At 44.2% G+C, this 26771-nt stretch overlaps 2 protein-coding genes across 2 annotated transcripts; both read right to left on the bottom strand.

The window, feature by feature from the left end:
- Nucleotides 1-13166: 13166 nt before the first annotated feature.
- Nucleotides 13167-13814, bottom strand: LOC124663950 (RING-H2 finger protein ATL74-like). Its single transcript, XM_047201577.1, has one exon. It carries the CDS (start codon nucleotides 13812-13814, stop codon nucleotides 13167-13169), a length of 648 nt encoding a protein of 215 aa, XP_047057533.1.
- Nucleotides 13815-21054: 7240 nt separating this feature from the next.
- On the bottom strand, nucleotides 21055-21737 carry LOC124663949 (E3 ubiquitin-protein ligase EL5-like). Its single transcript, XM_047201576.1, has one exon. The coding sequence runs from the start codon at nucleotides 21691-21693 to the stop codon at nucleotides 21055-21057; it is 639 nt and encodes a 212-aa protein (XP_047057532.1). The 5' UTR covers nucleotides 21694-21737.
- Nucleotides 21738-26771: the final 5034 nt, after the last annotated feature.

The raw sequence follows: 26771 nt of genomic DNA, 5'->3' as shown, positions 1-26771 counted from the left end.
TGCAGAGATGTGAAGAAACTAACCTTGTTCTTAATTGGGAGAAATGCAACTTTATGGTTAATGAAGGAATTGTATTGGGACATAAAATTTCCGAGAGAGGTATTGAAGTTGATAGAGCTAAAGTTGAAGCCATTGAGAAGATGCCCTATCCTAGGGATGTTAAAGGTATTCGTAGTGTTCTTGGTCATGTTGGGTTTTATAGGAGGTTTATTGAAGACTTCTCCAAGATTTCAAAGCCTCTTACTAATCTTCTTCAAAAAGATGTACCTTTTGTTTTTGATGATGATTGTAAGGAAGCTTTTGAAACTCTAAAGAAAGCCTTAACAACTGCCCCGCCTATAGTTGAACCTCCTGATTGGAACTTACCATTTGAAATTATGTGTGATGCTAGTGATTTTGTCGTAGGCGTTGTTCTTGGACAGCGAGTAGATAAAAAACTGAATGTTATTCATTATGCTAGTAAAACTCTTGATGCTTGCTCAAAGAAATTATGCTACTACTGAAAAAGAATTGTTAGTCTGTAGTCTTTGCTTGTGATAAGTTTAGATCTTATATCGTTGATTCAAAAGTTACTATTCATATCGATCATGCTGCAATCGGATACCTTATGCAAAAGAAAGATGCTAAGCCAAGGCTTATTAGATGGGTACTTACATTGCAAGAATTTGATTTACATATTGTAGATAGGAAAGGTGCTGATAATCCTGTTGCTGATAATTTGTCTAGATTGGAAAATATTGCTTATGATCCCGTTCCTCGTTAATGATAGTTTTCCAAATGAACAATTGGTCTGTAATAAAGGTGAGCTCGCGAGACGAGTCCTTGGTATGCTTGATTATGCTAACTTTATTGTTTCCAAGTACTTGCCTCCAACCTTTTCAGCTCAGCAAAGGAGGAAATTCTTTTATGACTTGAGGCATTATTTTTGGGATGACCCACACTTATATAAAGAAGGAGTGGATGGTATTCTGCGAAGATGTGTTCCCGAATATGAGCAACAAGAGATATTGAGTAAATGTCATGGTAGTGCTTATGGAGGACATCACGCCGGAGATAGAACCGCGCAAAAGGTTCTACAATCAGGTTTTTATTGGCCAAATCTCTTCAAAGATGCAAGGAAGTTTATTTTATCTTGTGATGAATGCCAAAGGGTTGGTAATATCTCCAGACGCAATGAAATGCCTATGAATTATACTCTTGTTATTGAACCGTTTGATTGTTGGGGATTTGACTTCATGGGACCTTTTCCCTCTTCGGAAGGTAACACTCATATACTTGTTGCTGTTGATTATGTTACTAAATGGGTGGAAGCCATACCTACAAAAAGTGCTGATGGTGAGACCTCTTTAAGAATGCTTTTAGACATTATTTTTCCTAGATTTGGAGTTCCTAGATATATTATGACAGATGGAGGTTCTCATTTTATTCATGGTGGTTTTAGAAAAACTCTTGCTAAATATGGTATTAATCATAGAATTGCTTCCGCTTATCATCCTCAAACTAGTGGGCAAGTAGAACTATCAAATAGAGAAATTAAATCTATCTTGCAAAAGACTCGTTAATAAAACTAGAAAGAATTGGGCTAGTAAATTGAAGGAAGCACTATGGGCATATAGAACTGCTTATAAAAACCCCATGGGAATGTCACCTTATAAAATGGTTTATGGAAAAGCTTGTCATTTACCTTTAGAACTAGAGCACAAGGCTTATTGGGTTGTTAGAGAACTAAATAAAGATCCTAAACTAGCCGGTAATAAGAGGTTGCTGCAATTAAGTTCTCTAGATGAATGGAGAAGTGAAGCTTATGAAAATGCTGAACTCTTTAAAGAGAAAGTTAAGAAATGGCATGATAGAAGGATTATCAAAAGAGAGTTTAATATTGGGGATAAAGTCCTATTGTATCGGTCTCGTCTCAGATTCTTTGCGGGGAAATTACTCTCGAAATGGGAAGGACCATATGTTGTTGAGGAGGTGTATCGTTCAGGAGCAATTAAAATTAGTTCTCTCCAAGGCAATGCCACGCAAGTAGTGAATGGACAAAGACTCAAGCATTATATCTCAGGTGATTCTTATAATGTAGATGTTGATGTTATTCGAGTGGAAACACCGGAGGCTTTCATCAAAGGTCAAATTGACAGTCCGCCGTAACTCGACTTTGAATAGGTAACGATACGAGTAATAAAAAGTTCGCGATTTACTTTCCGAACAATGTTTTTGCTGTTTTTGGAAAATATGAAAAATTACGAGATCGAAACGGAGTGGAGGAGACGCACGAGGGCGTGCCCCCATAGGCCGGCGCGGCCAGGGCTTGGCCCGCGCCGCCCTATAAGCTGGCCGCCTCGTCGCTTCTTTCCGACTCCGGTTCGACCTGGTACTTTCCTTATGACATAAAAATTCCTGCTATATAATCCCCCGGACCCCTGGAGGTCCGTATATTGTTTTCCCGACGTGTTTTGTTTCAAGCTGTTTCTGCCAGGATCTATTTTCAATCTAGGAGCACCATGGCCTCCAACAATAAGGGCAAGGGGCTTTCGGATGAAGATATTCAAGATCCCGAGTGGAAAGAGGTGGACGAGAGCGTCAAGGAAGAAGATGAAGAAGAAGTGGAGGAAGACTCGCGCGCATACCCGCGTGCTACCGTCGCAAGCATCAAAGTGGTGGATAACCCTTTTAGTGAAAACAGGAGCGCAAGAATTCGCACCGGAGGAAGGGTTCCACGTCATTACCTAGCTCCAAAGACATCTTCTTCAGGCACTTACCATCCCTTCCGCAATCTAATTTACAATAATCAAATTGAAAGGACTCCCAAGGCAGCATTGCCTAGCAATTGGGATATAGATCGTTCTAACACCGCGGGAAGGACGAAGCTCGAAGCGCGAAGGGTGGGGAAATAACTCCAAGAATTGGGACTCGCCGTCGGACATACTTCTTAATCGCGTCGAGCACAATTCGGAGATGATTCGCAACCTCATGTACAAGATTGATGAGCTTCAGGAGCTTGTGGAGAAGCTTGTCGGGAATTCATCACCACCATCGCCAAAGGAGTAATTCATCATCGGTATTGGCATCCCCTTGGTTTGTTCCAAGCTTGGGGAGTGCCGCGGTATGACATCATCACTACCTTTTACTTTTTTACTATCAAGTAGTGTCATATCATGAGTAGGGAAGTTATCATATAAGATGGGTTGCAGTGTGGAAGTATCTCTCCTTTAGTCGGTTGTCTATGTATCCCTTGGTGTGAGTTATCGTTATGAAATATTAATGAGAAGTCTTATCATTTACATATTGCACACCTTATTTTAGTTTGCAATTTCTATTATATGATTGATCTTGATTTTAGTATTGGTACCACTTTGGGAGCATTGAGTAAATCTATTTGGTTTTGGCAAACTTAGCATTGGTCAATAGCAACAACACCTTGAGCTTTAAGTAGAAAAGAGAAATATATATAGTTGTTTCATTGTCTTCCTTTCTTGTTAGCTCATAGCTTATTATTCTGAAGTTAAAATTGTTTGTGCTTACAAGAAAGATGCATGATTGTTTCTATCACATGTATATTCGTTTGTTTCCCTCAACTTTTGTGCTTGCTAATTAACCTTGCTAGCCAAAGACTCATGCGAGAGGGAATGCTTCTCGTGCATCCAAACCTCAACCCAAACCTATGCCATTTGTGTCCACCATATCTACCTACTACATGGTATTTCCTGCCATTCCAAGTAAATACTTCGTGTGCTACCTTTAAACAATTCAAAATTTATCATCTCTTATTTGTGTCAATGTTTTATGGCTCATGAGGAAGTATGTGGTGTTTTATCTTTCAATCTTGTTGGGCAACTTTCACCAATGGACTAGTGGCTTCATCCACTTATCCAATAATTTTGCAAAAAGAGCTGGCAATGGGGTTCCCAGCCCCGATTAATTAACCTTCATGATACTACAAATAGACACTCCTCTATGGTATGTGATTGTTGGACGGCACCCGAGGATTCGGTTAGCCATGGCTTGAGAAAGCAAAGGTTGGGAGGAGTGTCATCTAAATAAAACTAAAATAAAAAGGCACTCCTTCATGGTATGAGATTGTTGGCAGGCACCCGAGGATTCGGTTAGCCATGGTTTGTGAAAGTAAGGTTGGAAGGGGTGCCACCCAAAATGAAAATGCCTTAATGGGAGCCGCTCTTCGAGAGTTTGTCTGGCAAGGGGGTTAGAGTACCCGCTACTAGTCGTTGACAACAACAAACACCTCTCAAAATATTACTTTTATTCTCTTTGTATGATTTCAAAACTGAAAAAGCTCTAGCACATTATTTAATCCCTGCTTCCCTCTCGCGAAGGGCCTGTCTTTTACTTTATGTTGAGTCGGTAAGCCTATTTCCCTCCATCTCAAGCAAGCATTTGAGTTGTTGTGATCAAACCATTATATTGTGATTTGATTCATCATGTCTTTTACTCTTCCTTGTTTAGTACAAGTTTTATCCGAATGAATATAGCTTTGAAAGTTATCAATGATCATTATGATTGAGTATGCAAGATGAGCCATATAAACTTTAACATGAGAGCGCTGCTTGATAGATAAGAATAACTCGTTAATTGTTCTCCGACCAAGAACGAAGTTTGCCATCACCAACTATGATTTCTTATGCACCTTTATTTGTGATTACCTTATACTTGTTTCAAGTTGAGTTATATGAGGAAGTTGTTCACTAGAATGTCTTGTGTGAATGAATATGATGCTTCTTGTCCGTATTTGATTTATCGAATCTTCAGTCCATAAACATGTGGTCCTGTTTACCGAGTTCGGTTTCGCTTGGGGACAAGCGAAGTCTAAGCTTGGGGGAGTTGATACGTCCAATTTGCATCACTATTTTATATCATAATTTGTCGTTATTCATTGATATATCTCATATTTGGAGATAATACTTATGTTATTTCATCTATTTTGCATGTTTCATGATTATTGGAGGATCGCGCACCGGAGTCAGGATTCTGCTGGAAAAAGCGCCGTCAGAATGCAATATTTCGAAAGATCAACAGTTGACGGAAATTATATGAAAAATCCTATTTTTCCAGAAGACGAAGGGAGCCGAAGGGGGAGCCGAGGGGACCCGAGGTGGGCCCACCCCATAGGCCGGCGCGGCCCAAGGCCCGGCCGCGCCGCCTCGTGAGGAGGGGGCCCACATCCCCCTCTCGCCTCCTTTTCTTCGCGTACGCCTTCGTCCCGAAAACCTAAGCTCTCGGGGCACATCGCGAAGAGCCACAGCCCGCCTCGCGCGGGCGGAGAACACCAGAGAGAAAAGAGCTCTCCGGCGGCTGAGATCCGCCGGGAAATTCCCTCCCGGAGGGGGAAATCGACGCCATCGTCACCGTCATCGAGCTGGACATCATCTCCATCACCATCATCATCATCTTCATCATCATCACCGCCGTCTCCACCGCTGCACGCCGTCACCGCTCGTAACAATTTGGGTTTGATCTTGATTGTTTGATAGGGGAAACTCTCCGGTGTTGATTTCTACTTGTTATTGATGCTATTGAGTGAAACCATTGAACCAAGGTTTATGTTCAGATTGTTATTCATCATCATATCACCTCCGATCATGTTCCATATGATGTCTCGTGAGTAGTTCATTTAGTTCTTGAGGACATGGGTGAAGTCTAAATGTTAGTAGTGAAGTATGGTTGAGTAATATTCAATGTTATGATATTTAAGTTGTGGTGTTATTCTTCTAGTGGTGTCGTGTGAACGTCGACTACACGACACTTCACCTTTATGGGCCTAGGGGAATGCATCTTGTACTCGTTTGCCAATTGCGGGGTTGCCGGAGTGATGAAACCCGAGCCCCCGTTGGTATATCGATGCGAGGAGGGATAGCGGGATCTCGCAGTTTAAGGCTGTGGTTAGATTTATCTTAATTACTTTCTTGTAGTTGCGGATGCTTGCAAGGGGTATAATCACAAGTATGTATTAGTCCTAGGAAGGGCGGTACATTAGCATAGGTTCACCCACACAACACTTATCAAAACAATGAAGATTAATTAGCCGTATGTAGCGAAAGCACTAGACTAAAATCCCGTGTGTCCTCGAGAACGTTTGGTTATTATAAGTAAACAAACCGGTTTGTCCTTTGTGCTAAAAAGGATTGGGCCACTCGCTGCAATTATTACTCTCGCACTTTACTTACTCGTACTTTATTCATCCGTTACATCAAAACCCCCGAATACTTGTCCGTGAGCATTTACAGTGAATCCTTCATCGAAACTGCTTGTCAACACCTTCTGCTCCTCGTTGGGATCGACATTCTTACTTATCGAAGATACTACGATACACCCCCTATACTTGTGGGTCATCAACTCTCAATGATGCAACTAGCTTCTAAAGCAGGAGTACCTAGGAAATAACCCCCTGAAAGAGTATCAAGAACATACCTATTCCAGCTAGATATACCAACATAAAAGTTCCTAAGGAGAATAATAGTGGAGTGTTTCTTAGTGCACCTATGATGAGCATCACTAATTCTATACCAAGCATCTTTAAAACTTTCTCCCCCTTGTTGCTTAAAAGAACGAACTTCAACTTCAGGATTACTCATTTTAGCAATAGTAAAAATAAACAAAGCAAAACCGAATTAAATAAAGTAAACAAGTAACTAAATTTTTTGTGTTTTTGATATAAGAAGCAAACAAGACAGAAAATAAAGTAAAGTAAAGCAAGTAACTAATTTTTTTGTGTTTTTTAATATAAGGAAAGCAAACAAAACAGAAAATAAAATAAAGTAAAGCAAGACAATAAACAAAGTAAAGAGATTGGATGTGAGAGACTCCCCTAGCAGCGTGTCTTGATCTCCCCGGCAACGGCGGCAGAAAAATGCTTGATGGCGCGTGAAGCACACGTCCGTTGGGAACCCCAAGAGGAAGGTGTGATGCGTACAGCAGCAAGTTTCCTTCAGTAAGAAACCAAGGTTATCGAACCAGTAGGAGATGAAGGGGCCACGTGAAGGTTGTTGGTGAAGGAGTGTAGTGCGGCGCAACACCAGTGATTCCGGCGTCAACATGGAACCTGCACAACACAATCACAATACTTTGCCCCAACTTAACAGTGAGGTTGTCAATCTCACCGGCTTGCTGAAAACAAAGGATTAAACGTGTGGTGTGGAGAATGATGTTTGTTTGCGATGAACAACAGAGAACAGAGATTGCAGTAGATTGTATTTCAGATGTAAAAGAATGGACCGGGGTCCACAGTTCACTAGTGGTGTCTCTCCAATAAGATAAATAGCATGTTGGGTGAACAAATTACAGTTGGGCAATTGATAAATAGAGATGCACATACATATATCATGATGACTACTAAGATTTAATTAGGGCATTACGACAAAGAACATAGACCGCTATCCAGCATGCATCTATGCCTAAAAAGTCCACCTTCGGGTTAGCATCCGCACCCCTTCCAGTATTAAGTTGCAAACAACAGACAATTGCATTAAGTACTGTGCGTAATGTAAACAACACAAATATCCTTAGACAAAGCATTGATGTTTTATCCCTAGTGGCAACAGCACATCCACAACCTTAGAACTTTCTGTCACTGTCCCAGATTCAATGGAGGCATGAACCCACTATCGAGCATAAATACTCCCTCTTGGAGTTACAAGTATCAACTTGGCCAGAGCATCTACTAGCAACGGAGAGCATGCAAGAACATAAACAACACATATATGATAGATTAATAATCAAGTTGACATAGTATTCAATATTCATCGGATCCCAACAAACACAACATGTAGCATTACAAATAGACGATCTTGATCATGATAGGCAGCTCACAAGATCTAAACATGATAGCACAAGAGGAGAAGACAACCATCTAGCTACTGCTATGGACCCATAGTCCAAGGATGAACTACGTACTCACGCATCAGTCCGGAGGCGGGCATGGTGATGTAGAGCCCTCCGGTGATGATTCCCCTCTCCGGCAGGGTGCCGGAGGCGATCTGCTGAATCACCCGAGATGGGATTGGCGGCGGCGGCGTCTCTGGAGCTTTTCTCGTATCGTGGCTCTCGGTGATAGGGTTTTCGCGACGGAGAGAATATATAGGCGAAGGGGCAGAGTCGGGAGGCGTCCGAGGGGCCCACCCCATAGGGCGGCACGCCCAAGGGTGGGGCCGCACCCCCCTAGGGTGTGGCCGCCTCGTCGCCCCTCTTCGTCTCCTCTTCGGACTTCTGGAACGCTCCGTGCAAAATAAGACCGTGGGCTTTTGTTTCGTCCAATTCCGAGAATATTTCCTGTGTAGGATTTCTGAAACCAAAAACAGCGAAAAACGAGAGCCGGCGCTTCAGCATCTTGTTAATAGGTTAGTGCCGGAAAATGCATCAAAATGATATAAAGTGTATATAAAACATGTGAGTATTGTCATATAACTAGCATGGAACATAAGAAATTATAGATACGTTTGAGACGTATCAGTTAGTCTCATGATCTTCATCTCGTTGCTACCATCTACTAGATTAGATCTTGGCTTGTTATTCGTTCTTGCGGTAGGAAATTTTTTGTTTTCTATGCTACGAGTCCCATCAGTCACGAGGAAGACTGATCGGCGGCAGGCTTTTATAGCGCGCAGAAGACGATGCGATGAGGACGACGATCTCTCTTTCTCATCGACAGGTCGAGGCCACCAGACGCGTGGGAACTTTTCTCGACGATTCCCGCGCTTTTGCTTCCTCCGAACTCCCCGAGCGCGTCCCGTGGGACCGGATTGACATGGGCTCGCCGTATGGATGAAAGCCCAAGAAAATGAGTATACAGGGACATAGCTGGACCATTTTTCGCCGTCCGGATAAAAAAAAGGGCTCCTATGAGCCTTGTCGGGGAGAGCTGGGGGTGCTCTAACCGTGGTGGCAACACTAGATTTAGGCCAACCCCCTGTGGAATTCCCGTCGTAGTGCTCATTTGGGCTGAAGGGCTTCATCATGGCGACATGTACTAGCGAGGCGCTACAACCCAAAAGACAAAGCCCATCAGGGCCCCTTTCTTTGCTCGGCCCGGTGTGCAGAATCAAAATTTTGCAGATTCAATTTGTTTGTGCCATTTTTAAAAAGAACTATTTTTGTCTATTTTCACTAGCCTTGTGCAGTGACCGCTCAAGCTATAGTATTGTTTTTAAAGGAAAGAAAGCATCGTAGTGAGGTTTTTGTGTAGTTTCTTTCATTCACCAAAGTAGAGCAGCTAATGTATGCTATATTTCTCATATTTTGAAACCTTAAAAGCTAGAGTGTATCGAAAACTAATTTACAGTATTCACGAGCTCTCACAGAATAGAACCCATAAATTAGCACCGCAAATGTAAATCTACCAGTCAATAGCTCACTTGTCATCTTTTTGTATTTTTTCAGTTTTGTTCTGTTTTTTTCCTTCACTCATCTTCCTCCCCACCGTGTTGACAACACTCGCTGCCCAGCCACCGCCACTGCCACTGCTTCGATGGAGGTGGGTGTGCTCCACCACTGCTCATCCGCCTCTCCTCCTCCCCCGGCGTGACTCCCCTGGGCTGCCCCATGCTTCTCCCCCAGTGGGTCGCACGCTACTTCTCTCCGACGAGCTAGGCCTTGCTTCTCCCCAGGCAATCTGCCGCTGCTCCACCTAGGGTTGATTCCGGCCCGCGGCCTCCCATCCTCCACCATGGTGATGGTAGTTGCCGGTGGCATTCCTAGCCAGCTCCGCACACCCACAACCCATGCCAGCTCGATTTGACCGTCACCAATGACCGTCGCTTTAGCTAACGAGATGCACATCCTTTTAATTAGCACGCCCATATGCATGGCGTTAGAAAACGGTGCTTTCTATGGACGTCATGGTTTCGCTGGACTTGGCCTTCTCAGCAGTAAAGTTGAATGGATAAATTAGCCTGCGAAGGATTGAAGGAGTATCAGGAGATTATGCTCGTCTACAAGGTAAAAGTATGGAGAGGGGAGGGACACCGAAATAAAAGTGAGCCCCATCACACTTGTGCATGAAACTTCCATGCCGCCAAACCTTTATTTTTTTGGGTATATGATGCTCTGTAAAATATCCTCCTGGTCGTGGATTCTCAATGCTCTTTAAAATATTTATAGGTCGGCTGAGTTTAAGGACTGTAATGGACGAATAGGGTTCCATTTAGAGCCAAGTTTACCTCCAAAAGGAAAAAAAAAGATCGTCTACCAGGTTTTAGTCAACTTGTTCTAAATTTTCATTTTTGTAGAGGTGATTTTTGTTGGAAACGGTGTTGAATGGACACGGATGTCGCTTAGAGAGGGGGTGAATAGGCGGTTTAAAACTTTTACGAGATGGGCTTAACAAATACGGAATAAAACTAGCGTTTACTTTGTCAAGCCCAAAGCCTATATACTATGATTCACATATGTGCACCAACAACTTATACTAAGCAATACAAGCAACTATGTGATAGCAAGATATATAACTTCAAGCACGATGGCTATCACAAAGTAAAGTGCATAAGAAAAGAGCTCGGGTATAGAGATAACCGTGGCACGTGGGAGACGATGATTTATCCCGAAGTTCACACTCTTGCGAGTGCTAATCTCCGTTGGAGAGGTGCGGTGGCTTAGCTCTCCCGAATGCCACAAATGGCCTCACCTTGAGGTGTGGTTGCTCAATGCACACCAACGCCAGAAAGGCCTCACCCCAAGATGCGGGAGTCAGACCACACACCGAGCGCCACGAAGGCGCCTCACCTTATTCTCCGGTGACCCTCGCTACAAAGGCCTAGGTCACGGTTCAACTAAGGGATTTCCTTCGAGGCGGAAACCGGGTCTTACACAAAGGTTGAGGCACACATCCACAACTTGATTGGATGCTCTAAAAAATTCACCACAAAGGCCTAGAATCTGTCTAGGGTTCCAAGAACCCAAGAGTAAAAGCTCCTCACTTTCACTTCCACGAATCTTCGTGGAAAGCTCAAATCGATGCACCAAATGCAATGGCAAGTCCTTCATTCTCAAATTCCACCAAAGCTACAAAAGCTATTGGGGGAATAAAAGAAGAAGAACAAAGGGAATCCACAAAAACTCCAAGATCAAGATCTATACGATTCCACTCAAAAAGAGAGGGTATTGATTGGTTGAAATGTAGATCAAGATCTCCTCTCTCTTTTCCCTCAAATGGGGCCAAGAATCATGGAGGGATTGAGAGATAGAGCAAGCTTCTCTAGTTCAACAATGGAGGAGATAGAGAGTGAGAGGAGCACCAGCCCAAGGAGGAAGATGGGGGTATTTATACCCACCCCCTCCCAGAAAATCAAGCCGTTGGGGAATACCAGGCCGGAATTTCCGGCCTAAGTGAGGGCCAGAAATTCCGCCCCCACCGGAAATTCCGGCCTAGAAAATGAATTTCCGGCCAAATTTCCGAGGGGGGGGGGGGGGGGCTACTATAAGCCCAGCCGCTCAGTCCTTAGACGTTTTTCGGGGGCCGGCAAATTTCCGGCCTGGAGAAATATTGTCAGCAACAGCAAAATTAGAATGACCATAACTTGATCATTCGGACTCCAATTTTGATGATCTTGGGCTCCTTTCGAAGCTAGTAATAAGCTCTACAAGATCATGCAGGAACCATCATAGTCCAGTAAGGTAGGATAGAAATAAATGATGAAAGGTTTGACCTATCTAAAAAAGACATACCGGTAAAACCTCCAACCTCGAAAAAGCAACAAGTTGCCCGTGCAAAAATCATTCTTGATGAACTAGAGCTTGTCATGAGTATAAGAACAAGCTCTAAAACATCACATAGATAAGATCCAAATAACAACCAAGAAAGATGATGCAAGGATGCAAAGGTTTGAGCTCTCTCCGAACGATACGATCGAGTTACTCACTCGAGAGCCCTCTTGATAGTACGACAACTCAACTATAAACCAGTCTCCAACTACACTATGAGACCGGTGAGAAAGAAACCCTATCAAGAGAAAACCTTAATCTTGCGCATTCCACTTGAACTCGATGATGACGGTCTTGACCGCAATAAGATGGAACGCCTTTCTTAATTGTGCTTGCTTGACGAAGTTTTGTGGATTGCTCCCCCATAATCCATCATGGGAGAGCTTCTTCTTCGGGACATCTTCTCATATCCATGATCACCATATGGATGGCAAGATTCAAGCAAATGATCTCTTCGAGATGGCTCGTCTTGAACTTGCACTTCATTTCTTCATTCTTCATCGTTGATGTCTTGAAGTTAAACTTGAGGGATCACTTCATCTATATCTTCAAGACATAGACACTTGATCTTCTTTATTTGCTTCTTATTGCAATCTTGAAGCCAACATATGGTTCAAGCATTGCCTATGGATAACTCCTACAAATATAACTCAATGCAAACATTAGTTCATAGGAATTATCATTAATTACCAAAACCACACATGGGGGCTTCAATGCACTTTCAGGTGTTTCTATGGACTATGGACGCCACAGTCTCAGCGTCTCGCTCGAGTTAGCCTTCCTCTGAAATTTTTGGCGCACCGGTGGCAGATGGGCGTGAAACTTCCCTCGACCTTTTTTTTTGGTATATGATGCTCCGTAAAATTGCCCCCATAACTGGTAATCTGTTCTAGATTGTGCATTCCCAATGCTCTTTAAAAAAATTATAGGTCGATCGGGTTTTATTGAATTTAAACTAGACGATTTTTTGATCAAAACAGTAAAAAAGTGGATTCTCAATGCTCTTTAAAGATGTTCCTTTTTTGGCGAAAATTCTCTTAGCTCGTAGCTATCTAGTTTTGGGGCAGGGTTGTCGTTTTTTCCTCAACTCACCTGGTATGGACGTTGTACCTCATGTGATTGTGATTGATTAGTAAAGAGAGCTATGTTTCTCTCCAAAGAAAATTGATTCCCTAGTTGCATTCAGTCAACTTGTTCTAAGTTTTCATTTCTGTTGAGGTGATTTTGTCAAATAAAAACAACGGAAAGGTGCCTTACACTCTGCCCAAAATACACGAAAGTAACAAATGAGTAACTTTTACAAATAAACAAAGAAAAACTTTAAACTATCCAAGTTGCGCATAGCACGTCGTACATGTGAATATCTTTATGAGCCATAGCAAAGAATCAGAGTTTTACATTTCCAGCCTAATCTACGTGGCCAGTATCTACGCCCTTCTTCAATGATTCCCAGCGCTGGCCTAGGAATAGGAAGATCCAGGTTCACCTGGCCCCGGTACTGGCACGTCTCTCCGGGTATCTTCTACACCATGTACAGTCACGATCAAGATTCCTCCTGCACCCAACAACGCCGGCGGCTCCGTGGCCGACGACGATGCCGCTTCCGCCTTCCCGTTCCCCTGGGCCTGGGGCAGCTCCGCCTCTGTCCGGCAGAGAGGGCACGTCGTCCTGGTGCGCAGCCACGCGTCGACGCACTCAACGTGGAACGCGTGCCCGCAGTTGGGCAGCTCCCGCACCTTCTCCCCGTCAGCGAACTCCGACAGGCACACGGCGCAGTCAGCACCCGCGCTGCCGGTTGAGCCGCTCTCCTTCCGGTACGCGGTGACCGGCAGCGCGGACAGAGCGGACTCGTCCAGCCCGCGGCGGCTGCCGAACGAGTTGATGGACCGTAGGATGCCGGCGGCCAGGCCGTTGCGCCGGCGGCCGGCGGACCGCACCACGCACAGATACAGCAAGACACGGATGAGGGTGAAGACGACGGTGAGCGCGACAAGGAGGAGGGCGGCCATCATCAGGACGCGCGCGCTGAAGCCGTAATTCCGCTGCGCCGGGTTCGGATCAGCGGCGCCAGCCGTGGCCGGCGAGCCGGCAACGGGGTTCCCTGACATGGCACGGATGAACTTTCTAGTCTGTGCCAGGAACCAGTTAAGAACCTCAAGACGGGAGAAGAGAGGAAAGTAATGGCTGACAGGTGTAGTTGCCAAGAAAAAAGACAGGTTTGGTAGAACTCAAGTTTGCAACTAAGCTTGGGCAGATGCTGCTGAGTCAATGGGTTGTGTCAATGTCATGGATTTGATGGGAACCAAGATGAAGTGACGAGAAGAATTTCATGCCAATTGCTTGCGGCGCGCGCGAGAATGCGCGTGCGATCGAATTCGGGAGACCGATGATCGACGACGATGAGGGAAACTGATCAGCGGTCTTGCTTTCAGAAGACAAGACTATCGTAAACGCGAAGGAGCTAATGTAGCGAGGAAGGGAGGAAGAAGATTACATGAAACTGTGGGTACTAATCGTCAAACCCCATTGGAGCTGTAGAGAAACAAGACAAGTCTAGGTACTCCTACTATTATATTTCCCAAGATATTTCCATGTTCCAAACGGAGGCCGGAAGTTTGCTTGGACCCTGGTGCGGGGGAATGTCACGACAAGCATGCCGTCGCGGCGATGCGTTGAGGCTCGATGGTGGCAAATGCTTGGCCGACCGGGAACACGGTCCAAACAGTAGAAATATGAAACCCTCTGTGTGTTTGTATTCACTGCTTCTTCCACAACTACTACTTTCCTCCATTCAAGTACAGTTGAGAGAAATTCCCATGTTTTTCTGACAGCCTACAGAAATCGATTTGATGGTTGGAATGATTTGTGGATATTCATTCAAGAAGGATAAACAATTTAATCAACACTTGGTAATTGTGGCTTGCATTTCTCGAGTCTAGTTTTTCATATCGATTCCCTCAATTAACCCTTTATCCCTTTTTTTCTTTTTAAATAACCCCTACCCAGGGAAAGAAGAGTAGGACAAAAGATATTTATAGTTGGAATAAGTGGATTGCCAAAGGAAGATATGCTGAAGCACCTTCGGTATTTGAACATCATCAAAACACGGATTTATGAATTGCCAAGATTACTGTGTTGGTTAAATGACAAGAGAGATTGCCTTACAAAATCCCATTCTTAAGATAAAGATGAGTATCCATGCCTCTTTGATCCGGGGAGATACTGGTTATGCCTTTCGACCTTGGTTCCGGAGGAGCAAGTCAAAAAGGTTGCACTATTCGAATTTGTGGCACATCTGCTAACATAATTGTAGACCCTGGTTCCACTCACTCTTTCGTATCCCTGTTATTTGCTCAGACTTTTAGGTATGAGAACGTATGCTCGGAGGTAAAAGGAAAGCTCTCCGGGGAGCCAGCCATATATGTGGGTTCTTTACTAGCCATAGGAAAAGATGTATGTAGTCCCGGAAGAGAAGCAATTAACCGTAACTTTTGACTTACTTGTCATATGTTAATTGAATCAATGGAGTTACGTTTGCAAAATGAATGGAATTCTGGAGTGAACCGAATATCCATGGCAGAACCTATGAATGACACGCTAGGACTTGCCTTAAGGTGATAGCAGGGATATGGTAATTCCTTGATTGATTTGGGGAGAACCGACTCGATAGAGGATTTCGAGCCAAGGAGCTGGTGGAAAAGTCTACTCAAAAGAGTGACTTGACACCGAATCCACGCTATTCCTTAGTGGAAAGCAGGTGGCCTTCCTTCCAAACAAGGAATAAACCACCGATCATATTGGTAAGTAGATGCTTGCATCGCCTAGCCAAATAAAATAAATATAAATATAATAACTTGCTTTCATCAGAATTAATAAGGAAATAAAGTGATAAGCTAGCATCATTTATTAGGGAAGCCAAGGACAAACTAATCCTTTGGCGTCTTTGTCTTTATCTTGCAGGTTAACTAGACATGATTGTTTTCTTGATGAAAAGCAATACTCGAAAGAAAATGGCCAACATGGTGTAGCATTTGGGAAAATGACCCCTAGGGGAAGGGAAAGAGAATCCTGATCAGGAAAGGATGATGATTCGACTAAGCGGCATGTGAGGGTGGAAAGTTGAAGTCTTCTTCGTGCTAGCCAGCATGCCTCACTTGAAACAACGAAAGGTTAGAAGTTGGATTTGGTCACTCGAAATCATAGAACCATAATTATCAGATCTTGCGCAGATAGGTAGGGACGATCCATCAAATAACCATGCCTAAAATCATAAGTTGTCCTATTACTTCTATAGGTGTCTCAAGTCTTCCCATTTTCCTACATACTCTCTCGCTTCTCGGCGTGTTTATATTCACTTCCGAGCTATTGTTGGCTGACTCTAATCCCGTTATTGAGGAATAAAATCTTGATGTTTACCCGCATAGAGGAAGAAGTATAAAACGTTTACTTTTAGTCAAAAATCAACATAGTGTAAGTTTGATCAATCTTATAGACAAAAATATAAACATGCACAAGATTTAATATGAAATTATATTCTACGGTGAATCTATTAACATTTATTTCATATTATTTTTTTATAAAGGGAATATAATTGATTGATTTCATACTACAGATTTTCATATTTTCAATTATATGATTGGTCTAATTTACTATACATTGATTTTGATTAAATTTATAAACCTTCTTTCGAAAAATGGAGGAAGAAGTACAATGGAACTAGCACGTCGCACTTATTATGCAACACTAATTCCACTGCGCAGCCGTCATCTATATGTTTTAAACATAGCTCATGCTATCATCTCCAAGTGGCTGCACCACTAGGCTAGAGACTTCCTCTCTACATGATGCATTAAATATTACATACGGGTCAACTATGTATTCTTGTGGATAACCTATAAGAAGTGTTAACTTTTTTTTGAGGATTCACAAGTAGTGTTATCTTTTTTTGTTTTTTGATAATTCACCAGAAGTGCTATCTGTGTAACACTTATGAGGATAGAGGACACTTAACTTATTCATGAGATCGGGCCTGGCCCTTGAGGGAGTCAAGTGGGACAGTCACCTTGGCCCACTGAGTCCAAAAAGCCTCAACTGCTATGGCATATGCAGCCTAGAGGAACTCATGCATTGTCTCCATGAGAGTAGTCCCTAGTGATATAGCAGATCGGAGATTTTTCTCGCGCGATCACGGGAGACGAAATTGTTTGCTTCTTCATACTAGACGGCAAAATCGGCATTTTTTAGTACCTTGAGCCCTTTTCTCTATAGTAACTTACACCTCTTTTTTCCTTTATGCTGTGTTTGGTTGCAATGAATTGGGCTCTGAATTGAATTGGCAATGGAAAACCAAATCAACCAATTCAATTCAATACCACAAATGTTGTTTGGATGCGCGTGGTATTCAGCTATAGAATCAAAAGATCAATGGAATTCTAAATCTTGTTTGGATGCACATTGTGTGGAATTGCAAAATTTCTTGAATCAGCACTTCTTCTTCTCCACAAAATCTGCAAAATCTTGCTCGACAACACCCTCTGCGCACGTCTTCCCGCACCTCCTCGAGCTCGGCTTCTGCCGCACCGACATCAAGGACAAGGATCTCGACAGCCTACTCCAGCGCAGCCCCGTGCTGGAGAAGCTCGCGCTCATCCTCAACTACGCTACGCCGCGCAACGTCCGCGTCCGCAGCCGCAGCCTCCGCTGCGTGCTCTTCTGGATGTCCATCGCCGGCGGCGGCGCTCGTCTGGCCGGCGGCGGCGCTCGTCTGGCCGGGACGGGAAGGATGGCAGGGGACGGGGAAGAAGGACTGCGAAAGGGAGGCGGGGAGGGATGGCGGCCGAAGCTACCTGCTGGCGGCGACGCGCTCGTCTGGCCGGCGGCGGCGCTCGTCTGGCAGGGGACGGGAAGGATGGCAGGGGACGGGGAAGGAGTGCGAGCGCTCGTACTTTTTCTTTTCTATTTTCGGGAGAGAGAGCGCGAGGGACGAGAAGCCCAATTCAGAACCAATACAGAGGTGTGGAGCTCTGTATTCACGGAGCGGTAAGTTGGTCGCGCGGGGGAGGGAGCTCAGAATTGGTTCTGAATTCTACACTCTAATACCAAGCACAACCAAACACTGGAATTGGGGTATCCAATTCCAAATAGCCAATTCAGAGCTCAATTCTGTGCATCCAAACACTGCCTTAGGCATTTTTTCATACTAGACGGGGAAATCGGCATTTTTCTTTAGTAACTTGGGACGTTTTCTCTGTATAACTTAGATCTATTTCTTTTTTCCTTTGGACCTTTTTCTCTCCTTTGGTTAGCTACATATGGAGTGGGGCGGTGATATTGCCGTAGACAAGCTACAACACACAACCGACATTTTCTTGTTCCATTGCGCCAGCGACGTATGTCTCACTACTTGAAACGAGACCGTTCATCGACTCACAAAGCTACATTTTTATGGTGCTCTTTTGGATCTGCAATGGTGGAGGCTTTGCATCTCTTCGAGCGTGCATCTAGGCGCCGTTGAAGTTTGGCGGCGGGTGGCAGGCTTCGGCGAATGCAAGGATAGTTTTCCGCACAATTTTCAGAACACATGTTTTCTCCTAGTATATTTGTTAGTTTCCATGTTCTTTTACTTATGTAACTTAATTTCCTATTAATGAAGTGTGTGCTTGCTCTCAAAAAGTAATTGACGAGACCTGCAACGCACTGAATCTTAGAGGATAGGGGTAACGGGAAATACAAACATTAGACGACCCGGTGGCAATCAGATGGTAGCGGCACACGAACGACAAAGTCTTCTATGAACTCTAAATTCAGAATCTCAACTCATATGACTTATCAAAGAAAGAAAGAAAATTGTAATGTCATAACTGGTAAGAGTCTAATTCTCTGTATGTTCATTTGGATTTTCCCACACAAGAGTTGGAGACGACCTATTGGTTGACCCTCGTACAGCCATGTCGAGAGGATACAACCTTTTTGACCTCGCCCTTTCCGTATCGTGGTGTATCTCTCTGAATGTCAAAAATACTAACAACAAGGTTTCTGCCATCTAGAATTAAATACCAAAATAATGAGATTTCATGGAAAATCCCTTAAATCATTTAGAACTTTGGTAATAACTCCTAGTATAATGGACAATAACATAATGAACTACAAAGTTCATAGATACGTTCATGATGTATCAATATGTTCACAACAAAACAAACATGAGTTTGTAGAATTTGAAGAGCATTCATGCAACATCAAAAAATACGCAAAAAAATGATGGGCTTAAACACCGATTTCGCCGTATTGGGCTCACCAGCGATTAATTCGGCTCACCGGAGCCCCCTCCGCATCAATCTGGTTACAGCGGACTCATCCCCCCGCCTCACCATCTCCCCCAAACTCTCGGATTTCGATTTTTAGCAAAACTCGAGACCTACGGAGCCATTCCTTCCTTTTTGACCTTCGTTTACACCTCATGTAGCACGGCATCAAGATGACCAACGGCAATGTCACGGAAGCTTCGCAATGAGTTGTGCTCACCCATCGGGAAGCCCCCAATGAGATCCGGTCGCAGCCAAGTTGGAGCAAAATATTGGTATCGGGTAGAGAGGCACACGAGTTGCATGATAGAGGGAGAAACACATTGAGAGATACATAAAGTGACGAGAGTGACCAAACAATAGCATGTAAATACGAGACTTTTCCAAAAAAAGAAAGAACACTTTAACGAACTGGGGTCTCCTCACGTACCGTGGGTAAGAGTCGTGAGGTTGATAGGCAAGACACACTACACGTTGTGAAGCACCAATGTCCACAAAAAATTATGTAACTTAACATTCTTTATACTTATCAGTGGGGGTTGGAGCTCGGCGTGTAGTTCTGTCCCTCGGGAGCCATAGTTTTAAGTTTTTTAAAAAAATCTAAAAACAATTCTGGATGTAGACAATGATGAAATCTACAAACGTGCAAATTCTCAATGTGAAATTCTTTGTATTGTAGACTGCACATAAATGACAAAATGTGACAGGTTTATTGTTTTGAAATGTAAACTATTCATTATTTTTAAATCCATACATTTGTCATTTTTGTTTAGCGTAAAGTACTAAGAATTTCACATTTAGATTTTGCAAGTTTGTAGATTCCATCATTGACTACATTATTCAGGATTTTTTCATATTTTTTGAAATTTTAAAATATGATTTCCGAATTTTTGAAAATAAAGAGCTACATGTAGCTCGGCCTCCAATTTGTTCACTCTCGTTGGAGCCCCTTATATTAAGGGAAATATTCTATCCAGATTGAAATTATGTTGTACTCCCTCTGTCCCTAAAATGTAAGGCGTCTAAGAATAGCATCTAAGGATTAGTTAAAATTCAACATTTTTAAAGCTTGACTAAGTTTATACACAAAAATACGAACATTTACAATACTGAATCAATATCAGTAGATTCACCACAAAGTGTTGTATTATCTTGATGTGTACATTCGATATTATAAATGTAATTTTTTTTCTAAATATTTAGTCAAAACTAGTAAGATTTAACTTTTAACTAATCCTAGATGCCTGGCATTTTGGGGCGGAGGGAGTACATTTTACTCTAATTTTTTTGTATTATACCACACCACCACATTGGTTCTGTCTAACTCTCCTTTTCTTTTGAAACACGTATGACCACAGACGCTGAAAATCTAAACATACAGATACCACGACGAACGCACGCATCCGAGAGACTAGGTCCATAAAAAACTGATTCGACAGGTCCTGAGATTGACGAAGTAATCACAAACGTCTTTGCTATGGTGGGAAATTCGCCTCCCACCCAAAAAGTATTTCGTCTTTTTCTAAAACACCCAATCGTTAAAGCTTAGGTTTAATCTTTAATGGGTTGGAAGGCAATGCCCTTCTAACCATCCAAGGATAAGCTGATCATCCTGCCTTATCGCTCCTTGGTACGTCGTGATTGTGAGAATTGTTGTCACGTCAGGGCTTAGAGATAAGCTGGCGTCCCCTTCCTCCCCTGTGACATCGTACTCGCACGCAACAGTATGACATGACAGTGAGCGAGGTCCCTGTACCCGGACGGGAAGCCGTGCACATGTAAAATGCATCTTGCTGTCATCAGAAGGCGACGCTACCATGTATCTTATTGGACGGAACTTTGTTACTGACACTACGCAAGATATACACACCAGAGATGTCCATTGCAAATAATCACAGTCTTACTACATAACTACATTTCTAGTCTGTCTAACCTACAGTATATGCATGTGTCACGCTACAGGCTTGTTTTGAGTTCCCCTGCAGGCAGGGCTAACTAGGCTGTTGACTTGCTAACAGAGGAATTGGAAGGTCCCGATTAGACTACCTTACCCCGACGTTGACCCGCGCACGTCTCGCCGGCTATCCGAACCACCGTGCACGGTCACCATCAAGGTTCCTCCTGCGCCGAACAACGCCGGTTGCGGCAGCGGCTCCGTGGCCGCCGCCGACGACGACGAGGAGGAGGACGACTGCGCCTCCGCCTTCCCGTTCCCTTGTTGCATCTCCACGTCGGCCCGGCAGAGAGGACACGTGGATTTGGCGCGCAGCCACGCGTCGACGCACTCCACGTGGAACGCGTGCCCGCAGTTGGGCAGCTCCCGCACCTTGTCTCCGTCGGCGAGCTCCGACAGGCACACGGCGCAGTCAGCTCCCCCGGCGCCGGCGGCGACAACCTCCTTCCGGTACGATGTCACCGGCAGCGCGGAGAGCGCGGACGCGTCCAGCCCGCGCCGGCTGCTGCCGATCCCGCTGATGGACCGCAGGATGCCGGCGGCGAGGCCGCCGCCGCGGCGGGCACGGCCTCCGCCCGCCCGTAGCTGCAGGGCGTGCACCAAGATCCGGAGAACGACGAAGACGACGGTGAGCGCGAAGAGGATGACGGCGGTGGTCAGCAGGATGCGCCCGCTGTAGCTATACTGCTGCCGCCCGTACGGGTCCGACGACGGTGGCGGGTTCCCTGACATGGCAATGATCAGCCAGTAAACTTAAGCCTTCCGCCCTGCGCTACGAGATCGGGACCAAGCTAAGGAGGAAGAGAGAAAAGTAGCTCAAATTTATTAGAGGTCGTGTACTCCGCATGGCTTATCCGTGAGCTTTTAGCTTGGGTTACACGGTGGTGCTTAGGTCAACGCGGGTGGTGTCAATGTCAGTGCCACGAACTGTGCGGACTTGTGGGAGGCTGGCATGTGGGGTGACGACAACTATTGCAATTCACATGATCATTCCTCGTGGCGCCAAAATGGGGTGTTGCTTGGACTTCGGGCGGCTTCGGAAGATTGTGGATTTGATCACCGCGGTTTGAGTACGTTTTTCTTAAGTTACCTGAGCTTTCAATAGAGGATACTTTGCTGTCATGTGAATTTGTAAGTAGGAACGTCAAAACCGAGGAAGCTTCGAGGAACCAAGCCAACAAGCTCAAAACGTTGACTTTAGAAACCAGACGCGTTTGAACTTTGGCCATGGAAATTTCCCTCAAGATTTTACAGGGAATAAACATCATCTCATTAATTTTCATACTCCGTAAGAATTTTCCATGCATCAACGGAGTATGTTCACGGTTTCCGCCAAAAAAAAAGGCATAAATAAAATTATTTGAGAACGATCTTCATAACTAGCTTCATTAATATCAAATAAGCATCATAAAAATGAGTTTGCTCGGAAGGAAGCTAGGGCTTTATCGATCCACCGAACCGAAGCAAATATTGACTCAAATTTAGTACAAACTTATACTAAATCTGAGTCAATTAAAAGAGACTGAAAGAAGTACGTAAATGTTTGTAATCGACCTCCGAAATTGCGGATTTTTATAACACAATCCGCATACATTACGAGAACTCCATCCCACTATTGAGATAAGACTGATCATCTGGACAACAGTCTGCGTCCATATAAACACTCGATTCTATGAAAGGTGATTGTCGTATGCTGAGCCCAACATTAAGAGTTCCCTTGATAAATTGGACCAGTGCACATTAGATAGGGTTGCCAAGAACTCGCAACCTTTGTTTAAAGGTATCTTCAATGGAGCGGCGCATAGCATATCGAACGATTAAAGTGGTCGCGCGTGTTGGTTTGTGTTGGATCGTGGACACGAAAATGGTAGTTTTTTGACCGAGCGTCCGTTTTCGCCTGGGCTGCCCCTGCGGGCCAACGCATAAATATTTTCACCTATTTTTTTCCTTTTTTATTTAACCATAGATAGAGACATTACATAAATTACTACATAGTTTGGAAAATGGTTTAAAAATTGTAAAATAAGAAACCCTAACTAGTGTTGGACTCGCGGGTTTCGTTCTTTCGCTGTCAAGAAAGAACACTCTCATACGCCCAGTCGTCCAAACTAGAAAATCTAGTTGGCTTCTGTGTGCCTATGTTCTTAGATGTACAGGAAGAATATCCAGAAACCTACACTAGCGGCTTCAATTGGTCAGTGGCTATCTTCGCTGCAAAGAAAGAACACTCGAATAACACTAGATGCCGGTGTTCTCGCTGGACTCGTCCGTGTGGTAGTGCCTGCGGCAGGATATCTTGTCAAACACCTTGACGATCATTTCGTCGTCGCCTTCGTAGAGGAAGGTGAGCAGGCAGCCCTCTTTGAGGTTGTGGATGTGGGCGAACTTATCCCACCCGGTGTGCAGGTATATCTTGCCTTGCCCGTAGAACAAGACCTCTACAGGCGACCGGCAAAAGCCGCATCTGGCCTCCCGCAGCTGCAACTTGACCGGCTCGGCGCCGTCGACGAACTCGGCAAACTTGTCCGGCAGACTCTTAATATCGAGGGTGTCCTCGTCGATGCGGAGGATAAACTCGAAGCACCTCGCCTCCTGCGAAGACGATGACGGCGCAGGCGACGGCCAGCGGTGGGGTGATGTTGCTCCAGCACGGCAGTCCCGACCGCGGCGATCGCGCCCGCGGCCTTGACCGGCTCTCCGGCTAGCTAGATCGGCCATGGATTCCCTTACGGGTTTGTAGGGCGGGCGACGCTACGGTGGAGGTTGTGGCGGCTAGGGTTTGTGTGGAGGAGATGATGAGGCAGCTACGGTGACCCAGCATACCACTGCATGGTGTAGTATGCAAGTCATTGACATAACACCAATGAAACACCGTTCCACTAGTATTACATCCCTCGGAGTGGTACAACAGAAACATATGTGAATCCAAGGCGTGTCTATAGAAGTACACACGAACTGTTTACAGAAGATCAACACAGCTTCCTACTTTACAATGAGGTAAAACTGCAAATAAATCTCCAAAAGAACAACTCATAGACTAACTTATTGCTAACTCTAGCTCTAGATGTACTTGGCTTGCTAAAGAAATCTAATAGAACTCTAGCTACTTAGGTGCTAGGAATAGGGAAATGATTCCCTTCTATTACTAGTCTAAGTTTTCACCCTAGCTAATGTAGAAGTTGACTCCATTGACTTAATTTATTGGGTTCTCCATCTTGTTGTAGTTGACTTCTTTGTCTTCGAGTTCCACGGTGATACGTCTCCGACGTATCGATAATTTCTTATGTTCCATGCCACATTATTGATGTTATCTACATGTTTTATGCACACTTTATGTCATATTCGTGCATTTTCTGGAACTAACCTATTAACAAGATGCCGAAGTGCCGCTTGTTGTTTTCTGCTGTTTTTGGTTTCGAAATCCTAGTAACGAAATATTCTTGGAATTGGACGAAATCAACGCCCGGGGTCCTATTTTGCCACGAAGCTTCCGAAGTCCGAAGACGAAACGAAGTGGGGCCACGGGGTGCCCAAACCCTAGGGCGGCGCGGCCCCCCTTGGCCGCGCCGGCCCGTGGTGTGGGGCCCTCGTGCCCCCTCCTCGACTTGCCCTTCCGCCTACTTAAAGCCTCCGTGATGAAACCCCCGCACCGAGAGCCACGATACGGAAAACCTTCCGGAGACGCCGCCAACGCCGATCCCATCTCGGGGGATCCAGGAGATCGCCTCCGGCACCTCGCCGGAGAGGGGAATCATCTCCCGGAGGACTCTAAGCCGCCATGGTCGCCTCCGGTGTGATGTGTGAGTAGTCTACCCCTGGACTATGGGTCCATAGCAGTAGCTAGATGGTTGTCTTCTCCCCATTGTGCTATCATTGTCGGATCTTGTGAGCTGCCTAACATGATCAAGATCATCTATCCGTAATTCTATATGTTGCGTTTGTTGGGATCCGATGAATAGAGAATACTTGTTATGTTGATTATCAAAGTTATATCTATGTGTTGTTTATGATCTTGCATGCTCTCCGTTACTAGTAGATGCTCCGGCCAAGTAGATGCTTGTAACTCCAAGAGGGAGTATTTATGCTCGATAGTGGGTTCATGCCTCGCATTGACACCCAGGACGTATGACGAAAGTTCTAAGGTTGTGTTGTGCTGTTGCCACTAGGGATAAAACATTGATGCTATGTCTAAGGATGTAGTTGTTGATTACATTACGCACCATACTTAATGCAATTGTCCGTTGCTTTGCAACTTAATACTGGAGGGGTTCGGATGATAACCTCGAAGGTGGACTTTTTAGGCATAGATGCAGTTGGATGGCGGTCTATGTACTTTGTCGTAATGCCCAATTAAATCTCACTATACTCATCATGATATGTATGTGCATGGTCATGCCCTCTTTATTTGTCAATTGCCCAACTGTAATTTGTTCACTCAACATGCTGTTTATCTTATGGGAGAGACACCTCTAGTGAACTGTGGACCCCGGTCCAATTCTCTTTACTGAAATACAATCTGCTGCAATACTTGTTCTACTATTTTCTGCAAACAATCATCTTCCACACAATACGGTTAATCCTTTGTTACAGCAAGCCGGTGAGATTGACAACCTCACTGTTTCGTTGGGGCAAAGTACTTTGGTTGTGTTGTGCAGGTTCCACGTTGGCGCCGGAATCCCTGGTGTTGCGCCGCACTACATCCCGCCGCCATCAACCTTCAACGTGCTTCTTGGCTCCTCCTGGTTCGATAAACCTTGGTTTCTTTCCGAGGGAAAACTTGCTGCCGTGCGCATCATACCTTCCTCTTGGGGTTCCCAACGAACGTGTGAGTTACACGCCATCAAGCTCTTTTCCGGCGCCGTTGCCGGGGAGATCAAGACACGCTGCAAGGGGAGTCTCCACTTCTCAATCTCTTTACTTTGTTTTTGTCTTGCTTAGTTTTATTTACTACTTTGTTTGCTGCACTAAATCAAAAATACAAAAAAAATTAGTTACTTGCATTTACTTTATCTAGTTTGCTTTATTTACTGTTGCTAAAATGGCCAACCCTGAAAATACTAAGTTGTGTGACTTCACAACCACAAATAATAATGATTTCTTATGCACACCTATTGCTCCACCTTGCTACTACAGCAGAATTCTTTGAAATTAAACCTGCTTTACTAAATCTTGTTATGCGAGAGCAATTTTCTGGTGTTAGTTCTGATGATGCTGCTGCCCATCTTAATAATTTTGTTGAACTATGTGAAATGCAAAAATATAAAGATGTAGATGGTGACATTATAAAATTAAAATTGTTCCCTTTCTCATTAAGAGGAAGAGCTAAAGATTGGTTGCTATCTCTCGCCTAAGAATAGTATTGATTCATGGACTAAATGCAAGGATGCTTTTATTGGTAGATATTACCCCCACTGCTAAAATTATATCTTTGAGGAGTAGCATAATGAATTTTAAACAATTAGATACTGAACATGTTGCTCAAGCTTGGGAAAGAATGAAATCTCTCGGTTAAAAATTGCCCAACCCATGGACTGACTACTTGGATGATCATCCAAACCTTCTATGCAGGACTAAATTTTTCTTCACGGAATTTATTGGATTCAGCTGCTGGAGGTACCTTTATGTCCATCACTCTTGGTGAAGCAACAAAGCTTCTTGATAATATGATGATCAACTACTCTGAATGGCACACGGAAAGAGCTCCACAAGGTAAGAAGGTAAATTCCGTCGAAGAAACCTCTTCCTTGAGTGATAAGATTGATGCTATTATGTCTATGCTTGTGAATGATAGGACTAATATTGATCCTAAT

The sequence above is a fragment of the Lolium rigidum genome, chromosome 6 (assembly GCF_022539505.1).
Source record: "Lolium rigidum isolate FL_2022 chromosome 6, APGP_CSIRO_Lrig_0.1, whole genome shotgun sequence".
In the NCBI taxonomy this organism is placed as follows: domain Eukaryota; kingdom Viridiplantae; phylum Streptophyta; class Magnoliopsida; order Poales; family Poaceae; genus Lolium; species Lolium rigidum.
The sequence above is the reverse complement of the archived record's forward strand: the minus strand, read 5'-3'. Positions and strand labels throughout refer to the sequence as shown.